General features: G+C 42.8%; 1 protein-coding gene across 1 annotated transcript in view; it reads right to left on the bottom strand.

Moving 5' to 3' along the window:
* Positions 1 to 3,127: 3,127 nt before the first annotated feature.
* The window catches only part of LOC132778701 (aldehyde oxidase 2-like), a 58,573-nt gene continuing 35,096 nt past the window's right edge, over positions 3,128 to 26,604 (bottom strand). Inside the window, exons 24-36 of the mRNA XM_067470595.1 lie at positions 26,515 to 26,602; positions 24,620 to 24,706; positions 23,503 to 23,694; positions 20,157 to 20,384; positions 10,530 to 10,625; positions 10,132 to 10,260; positions 9,072 to 9,146; positions 7,569 to 7,621; positions 6,625 to 6,739; positions 5,682 to 5,747; positions 4,898 to 5,086; positions 4,290 to 4,457; positions 3,128 to 3,225 (exon numbers count right to left, since the gene is read on the bottom strand). Of these exons, the coding sequence (XP_067326696.1) occupies positions 3,172 to 3,225; positions 4,290 to 4,457; positions 4,898 to 5,086; positions 5,682 to 5,747; positions 6,625 to 6,739; positions 7,569 to 7,621; positions 9,072 to 9,146; positions 10,132 to 10,260; positions 10,530 to 10,625; positions 20,157 to 20,384; positions 23,503 to 23,694; positions 24,620 to 24,706; positions 26,515 to 26,602 (1,540 nt within the window). The 3' untranslated portion in view covers positions 3,128 to 3,171. The remainder of the gene's footprint in view (positions 3,226 to 4,289; positions 4,458 to 4,897; positions 5,087 to 5,681; positions 5,748 to 6,624; positions 6,740 to 7,568; positions 7,622 to 9,071; positions 9,147 to 10,131; positions 10,261 to 10,529; positions 10,626 to 20,156; positions 20,385 to 23,502; positions 23,695 to 24,619; positions 24,707 to 26,514; positions 26,603 to 26,604) is intronic.

The raw sequence follows: 26,604 nt of genomic DNA, 5'->3' as shown, positions 1-26,604 counted from the left end.
CAATTTCTCCTCCCACAAATTGGTGAAATGTTTCATTTTAAACCTTAGAGTAACAAATGCCATCACATTACAGAATTGGCCAAACATCCCTTTGAAAAGAATGCTGGCCTCCACACTTAAAATACACAAAGAATGCTCTACCTTACACTTGAACCCAACCTAATGTGATGAACAGAGTGGCTTAGCACATTTTAAGTGTAACACTCAGTGGAATTTAGTAAATTTTTTGCCCAGCCCAGAAGTTATATCAGTGGCATTTTTTGCCTCCTCCTCTGGGCAGCCTTTTACATAAAAGGACCAGAGAAGGAGTCCGTAATAGGGATTATGTAGATGTTTTATTACAACTTAAGCCTGGAGGTGAGTCAGAAAAGAAGAAAGAGATGGAGGATAAAGGGTGTCAACTTGATGAAGAATTAGCTGCGAGGTATACAGTGTTATTTGTGCAGTGCAAGCAGTATGCCCAGACTTTCTAGCGTGGTTCTAATTATCGAGAATACTCTCAAAGTTGAGAGTAAAAGATATTTCAGATAAACCGGATGGGCCAAAAAATATAGCTCTAAATGTTGAAGGAGGTGTACTGTTAGGTTGTGGTTCTCAACCTGTGTGTCCCCAGGTGTTTTGGCCTACAACTCCCAGAAATCCCAGCCAGTTTACCAGCTGTTAGGATTTCTGGGAGTTGAAGTCCAAAACATCTGGGGACCCATAGGTTGAGAACCACTGTGTGAATGTTTGTATGTGTGTATGTGGCAGCTTTCTGACTGGCTGCCACTTTCACAGGCCACTGTGATCTGCACGAGCGACGGACCTGGACCAAACTTGGCACACATAACCCCCATGACCCACTTTACATCCTTGTGGGGTTTGAGGGAGGTGGAACACAGATTATGGGATTTGTAGTACTTTAAAAGGATTGGGCAACCACAGACCACTGAGGCCCCCAATAATGACAGATCAAGACCAAACTTGGTACACAGAGCCCACATGATCCATTCTACATCCTGGTGAGGTTTGGGGGAGGACGGACCATGGATGATGGGACTTGAAGTACCTTCACTCACTTCCCAAGACCACTGTGACTCTCATCCAATGACTGATCAAGACCAACCTGGCACACAGAGCCCCCATGACCCAGTCTACATCCTGGTACTGTTTGGAGGAGAATGGACCATGGATGATGGAAATTGCAGTACCTTCACTCACTTTCTGAGACCACTTTGACCCTCATCCAATGACCAATAAAGACCAAACTTGGTATACAGAGCTGCCGTGACCCACTCTACATCCTGGTGTATTATGGAGGAGGATGGACCACAGATGATGGGACTTGAAGTACCTTCATTCACTTCCCGGGACTGCTGCGACCCTCATTCAATGACTGATCAAGACCAAACTTGGAACACAGAGCCCTCATGACCCACACTACATCCAGGTGCTATTTAGAGGATGATGGACCATGGACAATGGGACTCACAGTAACTTCACTAACTTCCTGAGACCACTGTGAGCCTTTGAAATGAACAACAAAGACCAAACTTGGTATACAAAGCCCCCATGATCCACTCTACATCCTGTTGCAGTTTGGAGGAGGGCAGACCACAGATGATGGGACTTGAAGTACCTTCACTCACTTCCCGAGACTGCTGCGACCCTCATCCAATGACTGATCAAGACCAAGCCTGGCAACAGAGACCCCATGACACACTCTACATCCTGGTGCTGTTTGGAGGAGGATGGACCATGGACGATGGAAATTGCAGTACCTCCACTAACTTCCTGAGACCACTGCGAGCCACATAAATAACTGATAAAGACCAACCTTGGCACACAATGCCTTTCTGAAATAACCCGGGCACCGCTGGGTCCCCAAGCTAGTGTATAATAAAAGTTAGTGTTTGTATGTGGAGGGTGGGCGGGCAGTGTATGTGGCAGCTTTCTGATTGGCTGCCATTTTGACAGGCCACTGTGACCTGCACGGGTGACAGATCTGGACCAAACTTGGCACACATAACCCCCATGGCCCACTCTACATCCTGGTGCAGACAGTTTGGGGGATGATGGACAATGGATGATGGGATTTACAGTACCTTCACTCACTTCCAGAGACAACTGTGACCCATATCAATGACTGATCAAGGCCACACTTGGCACACAGAGCCCCCATGAGCCACTCTACATCCTGGTGCAGACAGATCATGGATGATGGGACTTGCAGTGCCTTCACTCACTTCATGAGACTACTGTGACCCTCATCAATTACCTATAAAATTCTCTTCACCTTCCATTCTCTCAAATAAGCTATATTGTTTGTTAACATTTTACAGCAGGCGCGGGCAAATTGGCTCTTAGGAATTGTGAGAATTGAAGTCCAAAACACCTGGAGGGCTGAAGTTTGACCATGCCTGTTCTACAGGTAATCTATTCATACCATGCAATTCCAACATTGTATTGCAATTGAAGCACCTCCCTCAAAGCTGAGGACTGCCTCTTTTGTATAACAATCAGTTTATAGCATCTATACTGAAGCACAGAAGATGGAGCATTTTCTCCTATCATACCATTTAGTAGTAGAGCAGAACTATATTTGTCTAACTTTTTTTCATTTGATTAAAATAACTTCTTTGAAGAACTCAGTTTTATTATTTAAATTACAGTTTAAATCATTGGTGAGTAAGGAAATTTTTTAGGGGTTGTTCATATTTGCAACTTCATCATATGGGTCAAAATAAGCATCCTAGGGATGGAGCCCCATGGCAGCCATCAGACAATGTCGCTTATGGCTCCATTCTCAACCTCCTCCAACACAGGTAAAAGTGTCACCAGATGCTTTCTCCAGCAACATGGGGGAGAGGGTGACACTTTCTCCATGTGATGTTGAAAGCATTGTGAGTGGGAGTTGGACGTGGGATTACGGATTTGTCTCCCTTCTTCCTCTTTCATCACCTGGCTTTTATGATAAGGTGGTTGGAATCACAGAACAACAGCTTATTTAGGATGTAATCCTATGTGCAGATTTTTTATGGGGCAGGAACCAATGGGATTTTGTTCAGAGTAAAATAATTTACAGTCTTTGAGACTAAAAAACAGATCGAAACATTTTTTATTGATCAGTCAATTGGCCTTATCAAAACATACAATATAAACATAACATACAGTGTATTGAAAAATAGATCACTAGTCCACATGAATCGCCCATGGCTGAAAGGTCCCAGGGATGTCCCTCGGAATCTACAGAGGAAATAAACAAAGAGATTGTTTTAAAACACAATTGCATACTAAAATCAAAAGTTATCTAATGTAGAACATTCAGCAATTTTATGCCCCACATGTTTGTAGCATACACCTGTGAGTGTTAGGAGGCTTGACAAAGTAAGCAAGGGAAATGTCCCAAAAAGCAAACAGAAAAGAGTATTTGCAAATTAATTTCCATAAGCAGCTCTTATAACTTGGTTTTTGATTGTAGTTGTGAATCTCTCCACTCCATCCACCTGGCCCTGAAATGTCCAACCATGGTGAAACTATCAGCAACTGAAAGAGAAAAATCGTTTGTTGAGAGGTAATTAGATGTCCTTGTTTGTTTCCTCTCTGTTGTTGTGCTGTTCTATTTTTAGAGTTTTTTAAATACTGGTAGCCAGATTTTGTTCATTTTCATGGTTTCCTCCTTTCTGTTGAAATTGTCCACATGCTTGTGGATTTCAATGGCTTCTCTGTGTAGTCTGACATGGTGGTTGTGAGAGTGGTCCAGCATTTCTGTGTTCTCAAATAATATGCTGTGTCCAGGTTGGTTCATCAGGTGCTCTGCTATGGCTGATTTCTCCGGTTGGAGTAGTCTGCAGTGCCTTTCATGTTCCTTGATTCGTGTGCTGACTTCCCAGCATCTTACTCTGAATGGAAAGAGCCTTTCCTTTCATGAAATGACTGACCTGGTTCTAAGTCTATGTTCTCTCTCTTCTGACTGTGACTTGCTGAGAGTTACTCACCCCACCTCAATTCATTGATATCAGAAGTATTTTTTTAAAAAAAAACCAGAATGATTGGGAGGGTTTTTAATTCAAACAAAAAAGTAAACAGTAAAAAGAATAATCATAAAAACAATTGTATAACAGAATGCTAAAACTACACAGTTAACTTATTAGTTACTACAACAATCTACAAAATTAAATTGAACACAAACAATATGCAAAACCCACACCTACATAGACCTATACACACAAACTACACTAACAAATTCACAAATGTGGGGACAATACTACAAACTTCACATTGATGTTTTTGTAAGAGAGAGTTTTTACCATTTCTGTAAATTGATCAGCACAGGCCATACGGATCCTCTCTATGTTCAGAGGGCTGTCCAGAGTAAAATTACGACCTAATCCTCGCTCTTTCCGTGCAGCAGCCACTGCATCCCTTATAGCAAAAAACACAGAAGATCCCAGGAACACTCCGGCTTCTGCCATACTCTGTGGAATATATGAAACACTTAGGTGAAGAAAAGAAATTATATACAGTTGTTCTGTTCTGAGTGAGTGGTGCATATAGTTGTACAATTATGAACCCTGCCTAGGAGCTCTTCACATGGCCGGCAATTGCTTGTGGTGCCCCACATGCCCTCCCTCCTCCCCTCATCACATGGAGGGGACAGGGGAGGGTGCTTTGGCACCCTTTCCCTCCCCTCATCCATGGCAAAAAGGGCAGCAGCACACATTGGCCGACTGCTTTTCTGCTATCACATGGCAAAAACTGACTCTGAAAGTAAGTCCAGTTACACTTACTAGAGCTTATTTGTAAGGGTCATTCGACACTGCCCTTTATCCCAGGGTCTGATCCCAGATTATTTGCTTTAAACTGGGATATATGAGTCCCCACTACCATGGATTATGTATAGATCTTGTTTTTTTACCTTGGAAGAGTAAATTGCAACTGGATTTCTGGAATTTGGCAGTAAGTAGACTCTAAAATGTTCTGGGACATCACAGACGGCAGGAATTTTGTATGTATCTGGACCCAGCGTGTACTGTTGTCCTTCTGGAGAAAACTTTACTTCTTCTATTGTATAAAGTCCAAGTCCCTGAATAAATCCACCTTCAATCTGAGGGAATAAAGAATAACTAAGTTCTCTCACTCATATATTTCTGTAAGCATGTGTAGTCTTAAGCCTTAATAATTACAACTTAGGCTCATCTACACAGCACTTAAAACACGGACTACATGACGCTAATGCTGAAAACGCACTTACCACGGGTCTTCTTTTGTTTCATTTCCGGACAGAAAATACACATATTTGCATCACAGTTCATCCCTGCACTTGCGAAAAACATGATTTCCTTCCCTGCCCCCTGTGGAGACTGCTCCAATGCACTTGCACTTTTAAAAAACTTGAAACAGCTGATCAGCTGATTGGGCTGTGAAACAATTAGAAATCTCTGAAACTCTTTATTTCAAACTTTATAGTATTAAAAAGAGCTTGAATAAACAATTGGGGAAAGGGAGAAATCTGAGGGTTTTTTTAAAAAAAATCACCCCTTTTATATGCTAGACCCTATATGCACACATGCGAATCTTCTTATATTTATATTAAAATATTCACATGTGCATATTTATAGTCCAGTGTATAACAAAGTGATTAAAAAGGGGAAAAAACCTTCCGTTGGATATCCCCCGTCTGCAGAACTTATGGTACATACCTGACCTATGTCAATAGCTGGATTGATGCTGAAACCGGCATCCATGACAATGTCTGTGCGGATGTTCTGTTGCAGAAATAAACATGACCACAGATATCATCAGCTAAGAAAATATTTTGTTTTCATTTGCATCTTGTAAACATAGTTTTCCTTGTTCTGGATTCATAATAATACGTATTTCACACAGCAGGCCTTCTATAGTGCAATCTTCCCCCACGAGAGTAGGAATATGAGTGGAGAAAAAATCATATCAGATAGAAGATCTGAAAGAAGTGGCTATTTAACTGACTGGGGAGGATCCCTTATGGAATAATTAGCTCATAGTTGGTAAGGGAAGAGAGCTAACACTGCTACTGTCAGCACAGGCTCTTTCTTTCTGAAGCATGCAATTTCATCACTATAGAAAGTTAGCGCCATAGTAGGGTGACAACATGTGTCAGAGTGAGACCCTCCGGTCTGGCACAGCGAACGTGAGGTTTCCAAAACACACAGACTCAATTACCACACAGCATTCTTCTTCTGTTTCAAAATATAATAAGCTTTACTGGAAGCATCTATTTACAGGCGACTTACATGTTGATGAGGAAAGATGGCGACTGACAAAGTACAGGACTAAACACACAGACAAAGAAACATCTGCCCTCTGCCTTATCTGTCTTCTAGCTGGTTAACTCCCTTTTCTTCTCACGAAAAGTCTTATCTAACTTTAGCCAAGGTCTCAACTCTCTAGCCCATAACAATAATAATCTACTACACAAATAAACAAAAATGAACATGACTGAAACCATCTTGAATTACATTATTAACACATTGAAAAACATACATATAATATTTGCAATTATCCTGACAACATGTACCCATGATAAAATAGTAATTCATTCACTGAGAGACAAAGTGAAAGATCAGGCAACTTATAGATGCAACAAAGGACTTCCTATTTTACCTTATGATCACCTGTCAGGCAGTCAATCTCAACCTCAGAACAAGCAGTGGCATAAATATAGTATGCCAAGGGATGGCCTTCTCCTTTCTCCCAGTCCATATAAGTGGGATAGCCTCTGTATGGGGAAAAACAACAACCAGAAGAGCCCTTGACAGGTTGGAGTTCAACTTTGCCATAATGCTCCCAGAAAAGAATCTGAACAATCAACGTTACTTAGATGGGATAGTAAAGGGACCATCCAGTGATTCATCCCATGGTTTCCTGTCCTGGAGAGGAGGAGGATGAGGATTAGTATACCTTACACACATCCTCTCCTTGACATTGGATATCTACCTCAGCCGGCTGATGTGATATACTATATTATGCTTTTAATGCATTGTGTTTTATTTGGTTTGACTCTTTGTGTTATATTTTGTTTATTTAGTTTAATCCTTGGTTAATTTTCGGTTATTTATAAGTTATATTGAGTTCATTTTATTTCGTGTTTCGTCTTAATTGTTGTTTGTTTTTGGCATTGAATGCTTGCCATTTTTGTCATTCTTTGGAATCCTCCTTTGGTGAGAGAGGGTGGGTTATAAATAAAGTGTGATTATTCCAGTCTGTATTGCTGCCATTTTGAGACTCTTTTTTTGCTCTTCCAGTCCTGGATTTTCTCTTGATCTCTCCTTCGTCATCCATGTTCCTTGCATCCTCTCTCTGTCTCTAACCTCTCCCCTTCCTTTATTTCTCTTCTATACTTCTGTATTTATAGCCCATTTTTCTCCACATGGAGACTCCCTACCCCCTGTCAATGGTAAGCACATTTGGGAATATTTTTTAAACCTTGACAGGTGTAGCTACCTAGCATCCAAGACCTGAAATTTTCTTTAAATCACAAAAGCACAGTCCACTATTTGTGATGCCACCACAACAAACAGTCTGGGAAAGAAGAATAGATTCCTTACTCAAAGTAGCCAGTAGCTGTGAGACTGATGCTTTCCTCGTAGGCTTCCTTTATCTGCAAGAGATCAATTGGTTTCAATAACATTTCTAGCAGTTATTTTAAAATTTAGAAGCATAAATTTGTACATAAAACTAAACAAAAATGGGGAGACTTCAATACACTAGGATCAGGCAGGATTCCTACCAAGCATAAACCTAAGTGATATTAATAGATATATTTTGGACATTCTGTAATATTATCAGGTTCACAATGAAAAAGAGACTGCTTTGATTATTTTAGGTGCTGAAAAAACATTTGACAATCTGTCATTGCCATTTATGTGAACTATCATGGAAAAGATGGACCTGGGCCAAATTTCCAAAAATGGGTTAAAGAGATTTACAAAAATCAAACTGCTCAAATCTTGATTCATAGGGAATCAAAAAATCCACATAAAATATAGAAAGGTACTAGACAAGAATGTCCTCTTTAACAGCTGTTGTTAATGGTGATAGAGGTCTTGAACAGAACAATAAGAATGGGCAAAGGCATTGAAGGAGTAAGCTAATAGGTCAAAGTTAAAAGCTGAAAGCTTTTGCAGATGACATAGTGATAATTTTAAAAGATCCCTTGTATACAGGCGGAGCTTAAATTCTATTCTGAAAGAATATGGAACGATATCAGGATTTAAAATCAACTGTACTGTTCCATTATTTGGGCGGAAGCCACTAGGGACCGCTGGAGAGAAAATAATACTTTTTATATGGGGGAGGGGGAGTTGAAGGAGGAAAACAGTTTCCCCTATTTTTGCTAGTTATTCCCCTTTCCCCCTTCCTATATCATAAAGGAGGGTTGTTTCAATGACGGGGGACATGGGTGGGGGAAATAACAGGAAAACAGGGGGAAATGGTTTTCCTCCTTCAACCCACCATCCACCCACATAAAATGAAGTATCCTTCTCTCTCTAGTGGCCCCCGGTGGCCTCTGCCCAGATAGTGGAACAGTAGCAAATCAACAAGAAGACTAAGAACTAGACTAAAGTGGAATAGAAAACCCTAAGTGAGAAATTGGGTTTCCAGGATGTGCAAAAGATTAAATACCTGGGTGTTTATATCTTCATGAAAATTCCAATTTATATAAACATAAATGCATATGGGAGAAATTTCCACAGTATTCGTGTTACTAAAAAATATGTTATGTACCCAAAATTTAACAGTAGTAGAAGTCACACAAAGTAATGGATAATTCTTGTTTGGCTAAATTTAGGCCCCTTCTACACTGCCATATAAAATACAGTTTATCTGCTTTGAAATGGATTATATGGCAGTGTATATAATCCAGTTGAAAGCAGATAATGTGTATTATATGGAAGTGTAGAAGGGGCCAAAGAGTTCCTGTTACTGTTTTGTTGTAAAGTTACCTTTGTTTTGTTGTGAAGTTAGCAATTAAAATAAGATTTTTCCTCCCTAAGTAGGTAATGCCAATAGGGTCCTAATTCATTTTTTTTTAAAAAAATGTTGTTTACCCAGTTCTCCCATTTTTCATCTGGATTTTTCTCCATTATTGGTTCGAGACGCTTCCAGAGGATTTGGCAAGCATTCTGTGGAAATAGGTGTCAAAGAAAAAGAGATCTTATTAGTAAATCATATTAATTAATTTATTAAACTATTTATAACCTTGATTATATTTATAATCAAGAGATTTCAGAGCAGCTTACAAGCAACATTAAAACTGATGTGTTTGTAGCTCCATTTGTTTACAACCCTCTCATCAGCTGTTTTGGGATTTTAAAATGTGGATATGTGCTGGAGCAGTCCACACCAGTGTATAGGAACAAAGCCACATGTTTTCCTTGAACGCAGGGATATGCAAATGTGCACATTTTCAGCCAAAATTGGATTTTAAGTGCACCTTTTTAATACATGTTTTTGGTTGTTAATGCAATCCAGCATGCCTTTTAGGCAAACATCATTTAGTCACCCCCTTTAATCCCGGTTTCTTCCATATTTTAGGGCCTGTGTAGAAGAGCCCTAAGATTTTCTGCATGGAAACTGTTAGTTAATCCAATGAATGATGATCCATATTCTGTATTGGATAAGGTGCTTAATCAAAATAGGATACAATCTGTCCATCTAGTTATCTTCAAAAATGGATGGAATGGTGCATAAATATGTATGTACACCCTAAAATGCAGGATTTCTGCTTACTTTCCCCCTGGTAGATAAGATCATGCGGATTTTTGCACCCTTTCAATGCATTTTTGAGAAAATATATTTTGCTAACAAGATATTGTTATCTACATAAAAATGTTTTGCATTTTTTTCACTCCCCAAAAATCTGAAGTGCAAATAATACTGCACTATGTGAATATTTTTAACAGCATGTCTCAAGGTGTCAAAATATCCTTTTCCCTTAGGAGTGAGAAAATATGTGAATTCTCTTTACATATGTAGTACCCTCCCCAACCTCTCATGGTGCTGATTTAGAGAAATTAAATCCCCCAAATCAGATGGACAAGCAAGTTGACTTAATCTTATCACAGTTTAGTATGCCTTGAGAAAATAACCATAAATAAACATCCAAACCTGTACTGCTTTTCCATTGACTTCTGTGCCTATTGACGCTGCGGTCCTAAATGCATTGGGTATTGTAGCGGTAGTTCTTTCATAGTTGTGTATATACGACAAAGGTATCTTTAATTCATGGCTGGCAATCTTTTTGGTTTAAAAAAATACAAATATCATGATTTGCATCAGAAGTCACAGCAGAGCCACAAAGGGAAATTATGTACATTATTACACTTAAAGACACATCTAGGAAGACACTTGTTAGAAAATAAGTTATTTTACTCACAAACTATAAAGCGGTGGATATTATATGTATCTTTTTGTGCAGTTTCAAATAGACAAAACAGTTATAGTGATCAAATATAGTTCATTTTACAACTATAAGCAAGTGTGGCCATTTTCCAGTCTTTTGTTACCTGTAACATCTTGGTGTAAAGTCCTTGTCCCAGTTCACTGCCACCATGAGACACCAGCACTGATCCATCGAGATAGATATGGACCAAAGCAAAAGCCTACAGGAAAATAAACATTATGGCTGCTCAGTGGGGCTGTGTGATAGATGAAAAAAATGTTTCAAAACTAATTACAAAATTAGGAAGTGCAGGCCTTTCATTTTTAAAAGTGTTTCTAAAGTATTGTTAGTGAAAATTTTGTTACTATAACAAGAGTAACAAAATTTCATTATTTTTTCATTAGTAATTGCATAAGTAGGGAAACTTCAAGGACTCAGTTTATCCTCAGTTTTACAGCTATTGGGTGAAACTTGCTACGATGGTAGAACACTTTTACCACTGTTAGCCCATCAAGTTTTTATAAACAACATTTTAAAAGAAAAACTACAGGAGCTATCTCCTAGAATTTTCTATACAATGACAAGATAACAGGGGATCATTTCCCCTAACTTTCAGAAATATTCATCGATCTATTGATTTTACAGGGTTTTTTTTTTTACAGCTTGGACAAAAATAGTTTGGAACCTGCCTATCTTCACAACCACTTCTTCTCCTACAAACCTGTGTGATCTCTAAGAATCTTCTGGGGAGGCTCTCCTTTTGCTCCCACCCCTCTCACAAGCACGGTTGGTGGGGACAAGAGAGAGGGCCTTCTCGGTGGTGCCCCCCCCCCCCGGCTCTGGAACTCCCTTCCCAGGAAGATTAGGCTAGCATCCACCCCGTCCATCTTCCGCAAAGAGCTTAAAACATGGATGTTCCGCTGTGCTTTTGACTAGACAATTCCCCAAACAATTTTGTCCTCAGCTATGACCCAAAATTTCATCCTTGCACTTTACTACTGTTCTCTACCCAAAGATATAATGCTCTATTTTATATTGCCCTAATTTCAGCAATTGATTTACGCAATTTATCAATCAGTCCTATTCTCACAATTGATTTGCAACAGTCCGCCCACCCATGTCCAAAATCCGGTTATTATTTCAGGTCCAATGATTGTTGGTTTGATGGTTATTTTTATATTCTGTGATAAGTCTGATGTTTTATTTTGTTTTATGCTGCTGTTTATGTTTTTCAATGTGTTTGTTTTGACTATGTTGATCGGGCTTGTCCCCATGGAAGCCGCCCCGAGTTCCTTTGGGGAGATGGAGGTGGGGTACAAAAATAAAGCTGTTGTTGTTGTTGTTGTTGTTATATTAGGAGCCCCCAGTGGCGCAGTGGGTTAAAGCCCTGTGCCGGCAGGACTGAAGACTAACAGGTCGCAGGTTCGAATCCGGGGAGAGGCGGATGAGCTCCCTCTATCAGCTCCAGCTCCTCATGCGGGGACATGAGAGAAGCCTCCCACAAGGATGATAAAAACATCAAATCATCCAAGACGTCCCCTGGGCAACGTCCTTGCAGACGGCCAATTCTCTCACACCAGGAGTCACTCCTGATACGACCAAAAAAAAATTATTATATTTATTCTAAAAGTCACAACAGCTATCTCATTGAATGTCTCTCATATTAACCAATAGACCTTCCATTGAGGGATCTGTTCCCAGCCCAGCACAGAAATTTACTCACGAGAAGTATCAGTCAGTCTTCCTTTTTGCAGATTCAACAATTTATTGGAACTGTGGCTGGCTGCTGCTACGGAGGAAAAGTAGCTCTCCTCTCTCCTGATTGGGACTTTCCAATGCTGAGTAGAATTCTGTGAAATGTAGCTTAGGGTAGGGCCTTTTAAACTCTCTGCCATAGAGCTCCTTGCCTTCCCAAACTACATTTCCCAGAATTCTGTGCTTTCTCAGTCTCCAGCAAATTTTGCTTTCTCTGTGCTGCTTCCCTCTTCTATTGGCAAGAGGCCATTAATTGGAAGAGGAATGGCAGACTTTGATGGTTTGTTTCCTTGTGCTGAAAATGAAACTGACTTTGGAAGGCTTCCGAGGTTTACAAAATTCAAACAAAAAAGTATTGGGTACGTTTCGATTCTTAATTTTTTTTGGTGCGGGCCACGCCCACGTATCGGATGATGTGTTGTAAATACAAATTTAATGAATTTGATTTGACTTATGAAGACTAATGATAATTTTGCACAGCCCTACTGCTTAGCCTTCTTTGGTTAAATTAAGCACTGGTAGAATGTGATACCTTTTCAAAAATATTAACTACTAGCTTGGGGACCCGGCGCTGCCCGGGTTATTAGAGAAAGTGGATAATGGCGCTTCTGTATGCCAAGTTTGGTCTTTATTGGTCATTGGATGACGGTGGCATTGTTTTCAGGAAGTGAGTGAAGGTACTTGAAGTCCCATCATCCATGGGGGCTCTGTGTGCTAAGTTTGGTCTTTATCAGTCATTGGATTAGGGTCGCAGTGGTTTCAGTAAATGAGTAAAGGTACTGCAAATCCCATAATCCATGGTCAACCCTCCTCCAAACAGCATCAAGATGTAGAGTGGGTCATGGGGGCTCTGTGTGCCAAGTTTGGTCTTGATCGGACATTAAATGAGGGTTGCAGCAGTCTTGGGAAGGGAGTGGAGGTACTTGAAGTCCCATCATCCATGGTCTGTCCTCCTTGAAAGTGCACCAGGATGTAGAGTGGGTCATGGGAACTCTGTGTGCCAAGTTTGGTCTTGATCGGTCATTGGTGAGGGTCTTGGTGGTCTCAGGAAGTGAGTGAAGTGACTGCAAGTCCCATCATCCATTTCCAAATTTTTCCAAACTGCACCAGGATGTAGAGTGGGTCATGCGGGCTCTCTGTGCGAATTGTGATCCTGATCCATCACTGTTGACAGTTGTAATGGTCTCAGGAAGGGAGTTGAGGTATTGCAAGTCCCATCGCCCATGGTGCATCCTCCCCCAAACCGCACCAGGATGTAGAGTGCATCATGGAGACTCAGTGTGCCAAGTTTGGTCTTTATCGGTAATTGGATGAGGGTTGCAGGAATTGAGCAAAGGTACTGCAAGTCCCATAATCCATGGTCCATCCCTGGCCAAAACACACCAGGACATAAAGTGGGTCATGAGAGGTCTGTGTGCCAAGTTTGGTCCTGATCAGTCATTGGATGAGGTTAACAGCAGTCTCAGAATGTGAGTGATGGGACTGTAAGTCCCATCATCCATGGTTCATCCTCCTCCAAACTGCAGTAGGATGTAGAGTGGGTCTTGTGGGCTCTGTGTGCCAAGTGTGGTCTGTATTGGTAATTTTCTGACCCAGCCCTCTCTGGCCTTTTCCTTTCCTCTCTTTGTTATCTCGGAACCTTGAATTTGAGGCTGGCCAATCAGAGACCAAATGCAAATTTCCTTCTGTCATGTCCCCATTCCTGTCATGAACCCTTTTCTCCACCAGGGGCTCCTGTTGAAGCAGGCCAATCAGGGAGCATATGCAAATAGCACCACAGCAGCAACCATTCAGAATCTTGGAATTGAGGCTGGCCAATCAGAGACCAAATGCAAATTTCCTTCTGTCATGTCCCCATTCCTGTCATGAACCCTTTTCTCCACCAGGGGCTCCTGTTGAAGCAGGCCAATCAGGGACCATATGCAAATAGCACCACAGCAGCAGCCAATCAGAATCTTGGAACTTTCAGGCTGGCCAATCAGAAAGCCGGCACATACACCGCCACACATCCGCCGCATACAAGGTTTGACTTTTATTATATACTAGCTTGGGGACCCGGCGTTGCCCGGGTTATTAGAGAAAGTGGGTAATGGTGGTTCTGTATGCCAAGTTTGGTCTTTATTGGTCTTTGGATAACGGCTGCATTATTTTCAGGAAGTGAGTGAAGGTACTTGAAGTCCCATCATCCATGGCCCATCCTCCTACAAACAGCAGCAGCATCATATAGAGTGGGTCATGGGGGCTCTGTGTGCCAAGTTTGGTCTTTATCAGTCATTAGATGAGGGTGGCAGTGGTGTCAGTAAGTGTACTGCAAGTCCCATCATCCAAAGTCCATCCCCTTTCAAACTGCAGCAGGATGTAGAGTGGATCATGGGGGCTCTGTGTGCCAAGTGTGGTCTTGATTGGTCATTAGAAGAGGGTTGCAGCAATCTTTGGAAGGGAGTGGAGGTACTTGAAGTCCCATCATCCATGGTCTGTCCTCCTCCAAACTGCAGCAGGATGTAGAGTGGGTCATTGGAGCTCCATGTGCCAAGTTTAGTCTTGATTAGTCATTGGCGAGGGTCTCAGTGGTCTCAGGAAGTGAGCAAAGGTACTGCAAGTCCCATCATCCATCTCCAAAGTTTTCCAAATAACACCAGGACGTAAAGTGGGTCATGAGAGGTCTATGTGCCAAGTTTGGTCTTGATCCGTCATTGGATGAGGTTTGCAGAGGTCTCAGAATGTGAGTGAAGGTACTGGAAGTTCCATCATCCATGGTCCACCCTTCTCCAAAACTGCAGCAGGATGTAGAGTGGGTCATGGGGGCTCTGTGTCTTGATTGGTCATTAGATGAGTTTTGCAGCAGTCTTGGGGAGTGGAGGTACTTGAAGTCCCATCATCCATGGTCTGTCGTCCTCCAAACTGCTCCAGGATGTAGAGTGGGTCATTGAAGCTCCATGTGCCAAGTTTAGTCTTGATGAGTCATTGGCGAGGGTCTCAGTGGTCTCAGGAAGTGAGTGAAGTGACTGCAAGTCCCATCATCCATTGTCAAATTCTTCCAAACCGCACCAGGATGTAGAGTGAGTTATGCGGGCTCTCTGTGTAAATTGTGGTCCTGATCCATCATTGTTGGCAGTTATGGTCTTAGGAAGGGAGTGCAGGTATTGCAAGTCCCATCGTCCATGGTGCATCCTCCTTCAAACTGCACCTGGATGTAGAGTGCGTCATGGAGACTCAGTGTGCCAAGTTTGGTATTTATTGGTAATTGGATGAGGGTTGCAGTGGTCTCAAGAATTGAGCAATTGTACTGCAAGTCCCATAATCCACGCTCCATCCCCGGCCAAACCACACCAGGACGTAAAGTGGGTCATGAGAGGTCTATGTGCGAAGTTTGGTCCTGATCAGTCATTGGATAAGGTTAACAGCGGTCTCAGAATGTGAGTGGTGGTACTGCAAGTCCCATCATCCATGGTTCCTAGTCCTCCAAACTGCAGTAGGATGTAGAGTGGGTGATGGGGGCTCTGTGTGCCAAATTTCGTCTGTATTGGGAGTGTTCTGACCCAGCCCCCGGCCTTTCCTTTCCTCTCTTTGTCATCTCGGAATGTTGGATTTGAGGCTGGCCAATCAGAGACCATATGCAAATTTCCTTCTGTCATGCCCCGTTTCTGCCATGAACCCTCTTCTCCACCAGGGGCTCCTATTGAAGCTGCCCAATCAGAGACCATATGCAAATAGCAGCATAGTGGCAGCCAATCAGAAAGCTGCCACAAACTTTTCCGCCCTACGTCCTCCCTCCACATACAAACACTCTTCTTTATCTATATCTATATCTGTATCTGTATATATAATAAAGAAGAGTGTTTGTTTGTATCGGACAGAGGAAGGGCGGACGGTGTATGTGCCAGCGTTCTGATTGGCTGCCGCTGTGCTGCTATTTGCATATGGTCTCTGATTGGTCAGCTTCAATAGGAGCCCCTGGTGGAGAAGAGGGTTCATGGCAGAAACGGGCCATGACAGAAGGAAATTTGCATATGGTCTCTGATTGGCCAGCCTCAAATCCAACATTCCGAGATGAGAAAGAGAGGAAAGGAAAGGCCGGGGCCTGGGTCAGAACACTACCAATACAGACCGAAATAGGCACACAGAGCCCCCATCACCCACTCTACATCCTACAGCAGTTTGGAGGAGTATGAACCATGGATGATGGGACTTACAGTTCCTTTGCTCACTTCCTGAGACCACTGAGACCCTCGCCAATGACTAATCAAGACTAAACTTGGCACATGGAGCACCAATGACCCACTCTACATCCTGGTGCAGTTTGGAGGAGGACAGACCATGGATGATGGGACTTCAAGTACCTCCACTCCCTTCCAAAGATTGCTGCAACCCTCTTCTAATGACCAATCAAGACCACACTTGGCACACAGAGCCCCCATGATCCACTCTACATCCTGCTGCAATTTGAAAGGGGATGGACTTTGGATGATGGGACTTGCAATACCTTCACTCACTTACTGACACCACTGCCACCCTCATCTAATGACTGATAAAGACCAAACTTGGCACACAGAGCCCCCATGACCCACTCTATATCCTGCTACTGTTTGTAGGAGGATGGCCCATGGATGATGGGACTTCAAGTACCTTCACTCACTTCCTGAAAATAATGCTGCCATTATCCAAAGACCAATAAAGACCAAACTTGGCATACGGAACCGCCGTTACCCACTTTCTCTAATAACCCGGGCAACGCCGGGTCCCCAAGCTAGTCTATAATAAAGAAGAGTGTTTGTATCGGACAGAGGAATTGTGGAGGGAGGGTGGTGTATGTGCCAGCGTTTTGATTGGCCAGCCTGAAAGTCCCAACATTCGGATTGGCTGCCGCAGTGGTGCTATTTGCATATGGTCTCTGATTGGCCAGCTTCAAGAGGAGCCCCTGGTGGAGAAGAGGGTTCATGGCAGAAACGGGGCATGACAGAAGGAAATTTGCATATGGTCTCTGATTGGCCAGCCTCAAATCCAACATTCCGAGATGACAAAGAGAGGAAAGGAAAGGCCGGGGGCTGGGTCAGAACACTCCCAATACAGACGAAATTTGGCACACAGAGCCCCCATCACCCACTCTACATCCTACTGCAGTTTGGAGGAGGATGAACCATGGATGATGGGACTTGCAGTACCACCACTCACATTCTGAGACCGCTGTTAACCTTATCCAATGACTGATCAGGATCAAACTTCGCACAGAGACCTCTCATGACCCACTTTACGTCCTGGTGTGGTTTGGCCGGGGATGGACCGTGGATTATGGGACTTGCAGTACCATTGCTCAATTCTTCAGACCACTGCAACCCTCATCCAATTACCAATAAATACCAAACTTGGCACACTGAGTCTCCATGACGCACTCTACATCCAGGTGCAGTTTGAAGGAGGATGCACCATGGACGATGGGACTTGCAATACCTGCACTCCCTTCCTAAGACCATTATAAATGCCAACAATGATGGATCAGGACCACAATTTACACAGAGAGCCCGCATAACTCACTCTACATCCTGGTGCGGTTTGGAACAATTTGACAATGGATGATGGGACTTGCAGTCACTTCACTCACTTCCTGAGACCACTGAGACCCTCGCCAATGACTCATCAAGACTAAACTTGGCACATGGAGCTTCAATGACCCACTCTACATCCTGGTGCAGTTTGGAGGACGACAGACCATGGATGATGGGACTTCAAGTACCTCCACTACCCAAGACTGCTGCAAAACTCATCTAATGACCAATCAAGACCAAGGTTGGCACACAGAGCCCCCATGACCCACTCTACATCCTGCTGCAGTTTTGGAGAAGGGTGGACCATGGATGATGGAACTTCCAGTACCTTCACTCACATTCTGAGACCTCTGCAAACCTCATCCAATGACGGATCAAGACCAAACTTGGCACATAGACCTCTCATGGCCCACTTTACGTCCTGGTGTTATTTGGAAAACTTTGGAGATGGATGATGGGACTTGCAGTACCTTTGCTCACTTCCTGAGACCACTGAGACCCTCGCCAATGACTAATCAAGACTAAACCTGGCACATGGAGCTCCAATGACCCACTCTACATCATGTTGCAGTTTGGAGGAGGACAGACCATGGATGATGGGACTTCAAGTACCTCCACTCCCTTCCAAAGATTGCTGCAACCCTCTTCTAATGACCAATCAAGACCACACTTGGCACACAGAGCCCCCATGATCCACTCTACATCCTGCTGCAGTTTGAAAGGGGATGGACTTTGGATGATGGGACTTGCAATACCTTCACTCACTTACTGACACCACTGCCACCCTCATCTAATGACTGATAAAGACCAAACTTGGCACACAGAGCCCCCATGACCCACTCTATATCCTGCTGCTGTTTGTAGGAGGATGGCCCATGGATGATGGGACTTCAAGTACCTTCACTCACTTCCTGAAAATAATGCAGCCGTTATCCAAAGACCAATAAAGACCAAACTTGGCATACAGAACCACCATTACTCACTTTCTCTAATAACCCGGGCAACGCCGGGTCCCCAAGCTAGTATATAATAAAAGAGAGTGTTTGTTTGTATTGGACAGAGGAAGGGCGGTGTATGTGCTAGCTTTCTGATTGGCTGCCACTGTGGTCTCTGATTGGCCAGCCTGAAATTTCCAAGATTCCGATTGGCTGGGCAGCGGTGCTATTTGCATATGGTCTCTGATTGGCCAGCTTCAAGAGGAGCCCCTGGTGGAGAAAAGAGTTCATGACAGAAAAGGGGACATGAGAAGGAAATTTGCATATGGTCTCTGATTGGCCAGCCTCAATTCCAAGATTCCGAGATGACAAAGAGAGGAAAGGAAAATGCCAGGGGGGGCTGAGTCAGAAAATTACCAATACAGACCACACTTGGCACACAGAGCCTGCAAGACCGACTCGACATCCTACTGCAACCATGGATGATGGGACTTGCAGTACCATCACTCACATTCTGAGACCGCTGTTAACCTCATCCAATGACTGATCATGACCAAACTTGGCACATAGACCTCTCATGACCCACTTTACGTCCTGGTGTGGTTTGGCCGGGGATGGACCATGGATTATGGGACTTGCAGTACCTTTGCTCAATTCTTGAGACCACTGCAACCCTCATCCAATTACCGATAAAGACCAAACTTGGCACACTGAGTCTCCATGACCCACTCTACATCCTGGTGCAGTTTGGAGGAGGATGAACCATGGATGATGGGACTTGCAATACCATCACTCACATTCGGAGACCGCTGTTATCCTCATCCAATGACTGATCAGGACCAAATTTGGCACATAGACCTCTCATGACCCACTTTACGTCCTGGTGTGGCTTGGTCGGGCATGGACCATGGATTATGGGACTTGCAGTACCTTTGCTCAATTCTTGAGACCACTGCAACCCTCATCCAATTACCGATAAAGACCAAACTTGGCACACTGAGTCTCCATGACCCACTCTACATCCTGGTGCAGTTTGGAGGAGGACAGACCATGGATGATGGGACTTCAAGTACCTCCACTCCCTTCCAAAGATTGCTGCAACCCTCTTCTAATGACCAATCAAGACCAAACTTGGCACACAGAGCCCCCATGATCCACTCTACATTCTGCTGCTGTTTGGAGGAGGATGGGCCATGGATGATGGGACTTCAAGTACCTTCACTCACTTCCTGAAAATAATGCAGCCGTTATCCAAAGACCAATAAAGACCAAACTTGGCATACAGAACCACCATTACCCACTTTCTCTAATAACCCGGGCAACGCCGGGTCCCCAAGCTAGTTATATATATAGATATAGATATAGATAGGAAGAAAGCAAAGATTTTAGGATAGGGACTTTGGAGCTGGCAGAAGTGAAAGGAGTAATCTTTACTCTTTGTTTGATCCCACCTGTTTACCCTATTGTCATCTGCTTTACATTTGAAAAATATAGATTTCTAGAACATCAAAGGCTTGCCTGGTTGCATGGTCTTTTAGGAAATCCAGCAGCATACTTCATGGGAATGATTGCAATTCCTTTCTTCTTCCAGTAGTTTTGTTTGTTAAATTCTTCTGCAGCTTGTCGCCTCCTGTAATAATTTGATTTTTCCAGACATTCTTCCCAGCACACAACCAGATTTCTGGGATCAAACTCGTCTTTGTAGGGTGTTGTAGTCACTGTTTTGTACAGGTTCATTTCTCTGACCTTAAATAAAAACACATTCCAAGTAGTTAATAAGTCAGGTTGCTGTGAGTTTTGGGGGGCTGTATGACCATGTTCTAGCAGCATTCTCTCCACTTACACTCCACTTACTTCACTGCCAACAGAACTTCTGAAGATGCCAGCCACAGATGCAGGTGAAACATTAGGTAGGAGCAGGCATGTAGCCGGGGGGGGGGGGGGGGGGGCTTGGGGGGCTTCAGCCCCCCCCCCCCAAATTCTCATGGTGGTCCATGAGAAGGCCTTACTGGTGCATTATTTAGACTGTTATGTTTATTCATATCATCATCTGATCACCATACTCAATATATCCCATATGCATGGGGGTATTGGGGTAACAATACAAAAGGTTTGCTAGGGTAGACCCTCTTTCGCTCAGACTCAGCCCTCCCCCCCCCCCCCCCCGAATCAAAATCCTGGCTACGGGCCTGGGTAGGAGAGAATGCTGCTGGAACATGGCCATACAGCCCGAAAAACTCACAGTAACCCAGTGATTCTGGCCATGAACGCCTTTGACAATACACTTAATTAAGCCATTTAAACTTTGATAAACTTTTCTATGCTACATATTAACCATCGGTACCACTTTCTGCATATTTATTACATACTGGCTGTCCCCTGCCACTTGTTGCTGTGGCTCGGTCTGTGTATATGTGTTTTGTGTGTATATATGTGTGTATATATTTGTGTATATATATGTGTGTGTGTTTTCATATATATGTGTGGTTTTACGCATGCGTTGTAATGCAATTTTTTTTTGTTTTTTGGCTTTTTAAGTGCCTTCTGCTGTGTTTTTCAATGTATTTATGGTCACTCCTTGGCTTCATAGGTGTATTGTGTCCAAATTTGGTGTCAATTCATCCAATGGTTTTTGAGTTATGTTAATCCCACAAACAAACATTACATTTTTATTTATATAGATTTGCTGGTGTTATGTGCTTCTGATTTAAGTAAAATCGAGGACGAACCTTTTGCAGTGTCTTTTTGGCCAGATTTGTTCACAGGGGGTTTGGTATTGCTTTCTTATCAGGCACTGAGAGTGCGACTTGCTCAAGGTCAGTCAGTGAGTTTTCATGGCTAAGCAGGAACTTGAAGCTTAGTCTGCCAGAATCCTAGTCTGATACTGTTATGGATTGGCTGGATCTTCGTACGGTCCAAGGCACTCTCAGAACTTTCCTCCAACACCACAGTTCAAAAGCATCTATCTTCCTTCACTCAGCCTTCCCTGTTGTCCAGCTCTCACATCCATAGGTGACTATGGGGAATACCATTGCTTTTACTATGCAGAACTTCATTGCCAATGTGATGTCTCTACTCTTCACTATTTTATCGAGATTGGTCATTGATCTCCTCCCAAGAAGTAGGCATCTTCTGATTTCTGGCTGCAGTCTGCGTCTGCTAAATAGACTTGGTAAAATGTGAGAATACCCACTCCCCTCCCCTGAAGCCCCCAGACACCTTAGAAAAGTAATTAGAACTTATACTCCATTAGAAGTGTCGGCCAGCTCTCCCAGCACATAGAAATGATGTGCCAGGAGAGGGGGGGGGGGAGGAAAATTGCTCTCCTGGCGCGCAATTTCTAAATGCTGGGAGAGCCGGCCAAGGCTTGTAATGGAGGCCTGGTAAGTTTTATTACTTTTCTAAGGGATCTGAGGGTTTGGGGGGGGGGGGGAGAGGGGTAGGGCCTTCAGACTTTCTCTCAGGCTAGTCCTGAGAGAACGTTTGGACACCCACCCCAGAAAGCACACGCTTTCTGGGGTGGGTGTGGATAACCCCCAGGAAAATCCGTGGTTTTTAAACAAGCATTCTCCTGGGATAAAGGCCTGTCTGGATCTTGCCTAAAAGTTGGCTGTGATTGTATAAACTCAGCAATGAAAGAAATCTGGGGCCATGAAAATGGTAGTGATTTGATTCCATTTTAACTGCCACAGCAGTTTTCCAAGGAATCTTGGGATGAGCTGTTAATAATTACCGAGCAGTAGGGGTGTGAACGACGCCCCAAAACTTCAGGGTGAAACTTGCCTAACTTTTAGGTCACATTTACGACTACAAACTTCCCAAGTTTCAGAATGTTTCAACAATCCATTGATTTTTGGGAATTTTAAAGACTTTTTACAATAACATTTTAAAAACCACAAGAGGGAATTTATCTAAGTTTAAAAGACCTTAGTATGATATGTCAGAAGGATACCTGCTCCTTTCTGTACAGGTCTTATCCATTGTTTTTTCTAAGTTCAAGTAAGTAAAGCTATATGTTTATGAGGGGCACACTTAAGAATTTTTCCAGACTCAAAATATGTTGTAGAAAGAAAAGAAAGATTTCTAAAATGTCAAGACCCAGAAGCCTCAAGAATGCCAAACACAGTATAAAAGCTCCAACATAAAGTTTCATAAGGCTTATCCACACATTTGTTAAAAATCAACACAGGAGTGTTCCACTAACATTACCTTACACTGGCTTTCTACTACAGCAGTGGTTCTCAACCTGTGGGTCCCCAGATGTTTTGGTCTTCAACTCCAAGAAATCCTAACAGTTTATTGTCGAAGGCTTTCATGGCTGGAATCACTGGGTTGTTGTAGGTTTTTCGGGCTATATGACCATGTTCTAGAAGCATCTCCTGACATTTCACCTGCAACTATGGCAGGGATCCTCTAGAACAGGCCAAATGGCCTGAAAAACCTGCAACAACCCAATCACAACAGTTGGTAAACTGGCTGGGATTTTTGGGAGTTGTAGGCCAAAACACCTGGGTTGAGAACCATTGTACTACAGAAATAATGGACCTTAGGTTATACCTATCACAAGCTTGAAAAGAAAACCGATATACTGAGAGAACATGCATTTTCCCACAGCCTTGCCCCCTTTTATAATTTTAATCAAGGAACAAAGTGAGAGCAAAGCTGTATGTGTAGGAAGGGGTTTCTGGTGAGCACTCTGCAATCCCAGTCTTAGCAATTGGAAACCTGCAAATTGGAGGCTCTCTTAGATGTGTAATTATTGTCAATACAAATGTGAAAATATATATTTCCCAAAATGTGGGCATTACACCCTGAAACATCATTAAAGACTCCCAGTATATCTTCTTGCCCTTTCTGTACTTACCTGGTCATGTGGTAAGCCAAGCTGGTCTGCCACAGCCACTATCCAGGACTCTGCAGAAAGCCCTGCTTGTGGGAATCCAAATCCTCGAAATGATGTATTTGATGGCAGATTAGTCTTGCAGGCCCGCCCACGACATCGGAAGTTTTGGATGTCATACGCATTAGGACATTTTAGCAAAACATAGCTGAGAACCTAAGCATAGTCATACACAAATAATTGGTTAACCCTTCTGTGCGTCAGTGAATCTACAAAGCAGAAGACAAAACAACCACATTGAAAAGTACGTGAATGGTGTGTTGGCTTGGACATAAATCCTTCCAAGTGACATGCTTCTTCTCTCACAGGGTGGCAGCCAGGAGCATTCAAAAACTCCCACTCAACTTGGCTGCATCTCAGGTGTCATTTGGAGGTCAATGTTTGCACTGGCCCTTGGTTTTACTTAGAGTAGATGTTGTTGGGCCAAATTAGTCATGAGGAATGAAGGAAGACGCTTCCAGAAACATCTGGAGAAACACTGGAGCTCCAGAATGATCAAAAAAGAACAAAATATTGACATTGAGATTATGTCTCCCCCATTTATGGGTCCTACCAAGTCCAACAACCATGCATGAGAAAGTACCATATGTTTATCTACACTTCCTCAACCTACAAAGGAATTCTCTTGTACATGTACTGGAAACCTTCAGGGACTACTACCAGCTGATGTAGATACTGGTTGAGGTAGGAAGATCAGTGGTCAGACTTAGTATATATCTACTCCTTCTGTTTCAAAAAGGTAATTTAAGGCAAGGATAGTGAATGGCACTCCAAAAGTTCTTGGACTGCAAACACCCGAATCCCTCACTACTGGCTCTCTGGGCTGAAGTTGCAATCTAACAACATCTGGATGGCTGCATTTTATATATGCCTGACTTAAGGGATTGCACACATATTACATTTAAAGAAATGCATACCTGCCAAAATTTGTTTTCAACTCAGAATTGTACAATGGGTTCTTAAGGAAAGTATCCAAGCGATACACGATTACAATGTCAACAATTTAGATTAGAGAAATTACTCTTTGGTCAATTATTAGGAGGTAAAACAATTTCATTCCATTTTCAACCAAGAAACTCACCAGGTCAGATCGATCTAGTGTACATCCACCATTTATATAGAACTCCAGATCAACCGCTTTAATTTTACCATCATTCATGAATCCTACCTGAAACGCAATAGCACATTGTACATATGAGGTACATTCATTTCTTTCTCTTCTATCCCCCCAGTTAAAAGTTTTCAATTATTAACAATTGAATGTTGCTAGAAACTACTAAAAATATTTCTGAACTTTCCTCTAGTAAGTTGCCCCTCTTACTCCATATTGTATTGACATAATAGCCCTCTTAAAGGCCCTTTCACACAGCCATATAACTCAGAATATCAAGGCAGATAATTCACAATATCTACTTTGAACTGGATTAGCTGAGTCTACACTGCCATATAATCCCATTCACAGTGAATTTTATACATCTGTATGGAAGGGGCCAATGGTAGGCCAGGCTGAAGCTGCATATCTGGTGCAAGGCTACTCAAAGTATTTCAGGGATTCACTGAAATCTTCATTAACATTCTAGCCAATATACCACACTGATTCACTTGTTTTGAACTAATCAAATGTTTGATATTTCAAAATATTTAGATATTTTATTATTATTTTAGACAACTGCCATTTCCAAACTTTTTTTTTTAAAAAAGGCAGCCCTCTATACGTCACTATGCAATGGATCATGAAGAAACACAGGCATCATTATGTAGCCTAACCTGGCTGAGGTAGTCCGGTTGTTTCTCCAGCAAGGCATGTTTGCATCTCTGAACTAATAGCTTCCACTTTGAAAAAGTGTCTGATGACTACTATCCTTCTTGCACTGCTTGTGGTTAACAGCAACAGTATATAATGTTAACTGTAACATATATCATTATTACTTGAGGAACAAATTCATCCTTGTATTGTCGAAGGCTTTCATGGCTGGAATCACTAAGTTCTTGTGGGTTTTTTCGGGCTATATGGCCATGTTCTAGAGGCATTTCTCCTGATGTTTTGCCTGCATCTATGGCAAGCATCCTCAGAGGTGAGGTCTGTTGGAACTGGGGAAAAGGGTTTATATATCTGTGGAATGACCAGGGTGAGACAAAACAGCAGAGAGGAAACAGGCAGGGACATCTAATTACCTTTCAAGAAGAGTTTGCTCCAGGCAGTCAGCCCATTGTATGCTAATCAAGGTGGTCAGTTGAAATATTCACACCTAGCCCAACTGACAAAAGTCCTTTGTCTCACCCTGGTCATTCCACAGATATATAAACGCTTTTCCCCAGTTCCAACAGACCTCACCTCTGAGGATGCTTGCCATGGATGCAGGCGAAACGTCAGGAGAAATGCCTCTAGATCATGGCCATATAGCCTGAAAAACCCCACAAGAACTTAGTAAATTCATCCTTTGCAGGAAATAATACGAAGAAAGAAAAATCATAGAATCATAGAATCATAGAATCATAGAATCAAAGAGTTGGAAGAGACCTCATGGGCCATCCAGTCCAACCCCCTGCCAAGAAGCAGGAATATTGCATTCAAATCACCCCTGACAGATGGCCATCCAGCCTCTGCTTAAAAGCTTCCAACGAAGGAGCCTCCACCACACTCCGGGGCAGAGAGTTCCACTGCTGAACGGCTCTCACAGTCAGGAAGTTCTTCCTAATGTTCAGATGGAATCTCCTCTCTTGTAGTTTGAAGCCATTGTTCCGCGTCCTAGTCTCCAAGGAAGCAGAAAACAAGCTTGCTCCCTCCTCCCTGTGGCTTCCTCTCACATATTTATACATGGCTATCATATCTCCTCTCAGCCTTCTCTTCTTCAGGCTAAACATGCCCAGTTCCCTAAGCCAGTAAACACATGCAAATTCTCACTCACAATCAGCCTTCATAGGGGAGTCCTTTATGTAAATACATTAGGACTTGCTGGAATTAGTACAACTTACTTTATATTTTCCCCATAGAGGATGTCGACCTCCAAGTATTAGCATGTCATCATCTCGCTCCAGGATAAAACGGACAGGGCAGCCAGTTCT

This window comes from Anolis sagrei, chromosome 1 (genome assembly GCF_037176765.1).
Source record: "Anolis sagrei isolate rAnoSag1 chromosome 1, rAnoSag1.mat, whole genome shotgun sequence".
Classification (NCBI taxonomy): Eukaryota; Metazoa; Chordata; class Lepidosauria; order Squamata; family Dactyloidae; genus Anolis; species Anolis sagrei.
The sequence above is the reverse complement of the archived record's forward strand: the minus strand, read 5'-3'. Positions and strand labels throughout refer to the sequence as shown.